We start from the raw sequence: 2521 nt of genomic DNA, 5'->3' as shown, positions 1-2521 counted from the left end.
AACTATAGATACTAAAGATGACTAAAAAAGATAAATATAAAAATGAAATATATATATATATATATATTTTAAAATAGAGTCTAAAAAAATATTTTAATTAAAAGAACCCCATACCCATACCCATTTGTATTTTAGTCCCACCAAACATCCCCAAAATTCATCTTATATATTTCTCTATTATTCTCCTCTTACCCTCGTGGCAAGCGTAGCGGCAATGAATAGTATTTTTTCACAAAGTGAACATGTTGTGTGAAAAAGAGTTTTTAAGAGTAAAAATTGAAAGGAATGATTGATGGTAAGAAGAAGTGAAAAAGTAAAAGAATTTGAAGAAAGAAAGAGATGTGCATGAACAGAGTTGGGCGGTGGAATAAAAAAAGGTGTAAAGAAGCGCGAATACATTCTACGTCTCTCCCAATTCCCAATTCCCAAAAGCTAACTCTTTCTTCGCCTAAACAATCACAATCGCATAATTTAATTAACAATAATAGAAAAGGAAAGAAAGAGGCATGCACATAAGATTAAAAAAGTATACACATGTTGGTTGAGAATTGAGAATTGAGAATTGAGAATTGAGAATTGAGATTGAAAGTAAGTAAAAGTAAAACTAGGAGAGGGTGCGGTTGGCGGGAGTATCAGCAGCCTTCAAAGTCTTGTCAATAAGTTTGCGAGCTTTTCTGCTGCGAATCTCCACTTTCACGCTCGCACTCTTGTCCATCTTCAGATACGCCTTCTTTGTCTTCTTCAGGAACCCAACCTTTGATTTTATGGATTCCACAAGATTTCCCAATTGATTCGCCATTCCTATTTCCTACTCATTCATTTCTATACACTATATACTATATATACGTCATCTCATCTCATCTCTTACAAATGCCCTTCCATCGCAATTAATCACCAACTTTGCCATTCACCATTTTTTCTCTTTTTATATAAGTAATAATGAAATTCACTTTTTAACAATATTATTAATATTAATTATTCACTGATTAATCAATCATTTTTTAGAATACAGAGAGTCAATATGATATTTTTTATTTTTTATTTTTTATTTTTTATTTTTTTATGTGTTAACTCGTTTTTTACGCTGTTATACTTTCTTCACGGATCTTATTACTATAAATAAAAAAATTATTAAAAAAAATTAGTCATTAATAGAGCTACACGTTTTCAAGTGGTTTATATTTTTATAATTATGGCAGTTAAAATACGCATGTTTTTTATATTAAAAAATAAGAGGTAGAGTCAAACAAAATGAAAGGGAAAAAACTACTTTCTAATTGTAGCATTGACTATTGGGAATACAATTGACAGGTGTCTGGTTATAATTTGTAATAGTAGATGAAAAAGATGTTAGTAATAGAATAGAAAAGTGTTTGGGAATTTTGTCTGACTTGTGATTTTTGGGAGGAATGAAATTAGAAAGAAAAATGAATGGATTGGGGCGGCGTCGGTGCATGGTGCATGGTGCATGGTGCATGGTGCATAATGCATAAAGTCATAAGCACATGGTGTGGTGTGGCACACTTTTCACCGTACATACCATAAATATTAATATAAATGCTTTGACATTGGAACTCGCTCATGTCAGATCACAGATGCCTTTTCCATTTATCTACCTTCATTTCCATACCAACCACATTAATAAATATTAAATTCCTACATTTTTTTTATCTTGTTACTTGTTCATCGTCAGAGACAAAAATATATTTTAATCATTTTATTTTTAAATAAATTATTTTTTTAATGGAAAAATATAAATAAATCATTTTAATTATTAATTGCAGATATTTTCATTATAAAAAAAAATAGTTGAGCCCTCTATTCACATTACCTCACCGAATTTTGTTTGATTGAAGTGAATGGGTGATAAGAAGGTAAGAGTAAAAATAAAATAATGAAAACAAGTTAAAAATTTTATCCATGAGAAATAATGGAATGCAAAATTAAAAGGTAATCTCACCACTTTTTATTTTCACGCGAAATTAAGTCCTTTTTTCTTGTGTTTTGTGACACAATTTTTTGTGTTTAACTTTTAATTCTGTATATACATAATCTTATTTAAAATAATAGCGTTTTCAAAACTACCACAAAATAATAAACATATATTAGCGGTTTAAAATTATATATAAAAAAATGTTATTTGAATAAATAAAATTTTATTCGATTACGTTTTCTTATGAAAATGTTTAAGAATTCAATTACAATTTTCTTTATCCGATTACAAAACTTTTATTCGAATACAATTTTTTTAAATTGATACAAAACTTTTTATATTATATTCAAAAACGTTTATATGCTTTAAATTTATTTGTTTAATTTAAATTTGTTACTTTAATTAGTTTTTAATTGAAAAATTACTTTATAAATATTTTCTTACTTTTAATTAGTTATTTAATTATTTCAAAATATAATTTTTTTATTTAATAAAAAAAAATAATTAATAAAAATTATTTTAAAAAATTATTTTTTATTTCTTTCCTTTTTACTCTATTATATTTATTTATTTCTCTCTTCTCTTCTC

At 26.7% G+C, this 2521-nt stretch overlaps 1 protein-coding gene across 1 annotated transcript; it reads right to left on the bottom strand.

Annotated features, from left to right (window-relative positions):
* Window positions 1-487: 487 nt before the first annotated feature.
* LOC109793300 (uncharacterized) lies at window positions 488-846 on the bottom strand. The gene has a single exon (XM_020352767.3). The coding sequence runs from the start codon at window positions 797-799 to the stop codon at window positions 605-607; it is 195 nt and encodes a 64-aa protein (XP_020208356.1). The 5' UTR covers window positions 800-846; the 3' UTR covers window positions 488-604.
* Between the last annotated feature and the right edge of the window lie 1675 nt (window positions 847-2521).

This window comes from Cajanus cajan, chromosome 11, assembly GCF_000230855.2.
Source record: "Cajanus cajan strain Asha chromosome 11, NIPB_CcT2T_4, whole genome shotgun sequence".
NCBI classification, from domain to species: domain Eukaryota; kingdom Viridiplantae; phylum Streptophyta; class Magnoliopsida; order Fabales; family Fabaceae; genus Cajanus; species Cajanus cajan.
This window is presented reverse-complemented; position numbering and strand designations above follow the sequence as displayed.

Bases quoted from the DNA above. Each gene is read 5' to 3' on its own strand.
- LOC109793300 (XM_020352767.3), bottom strand. From the start codon at position 799: ATGGCGAATCAATTGGGAAATCTTGTGGAATCCATAAAATCAAAGGTT.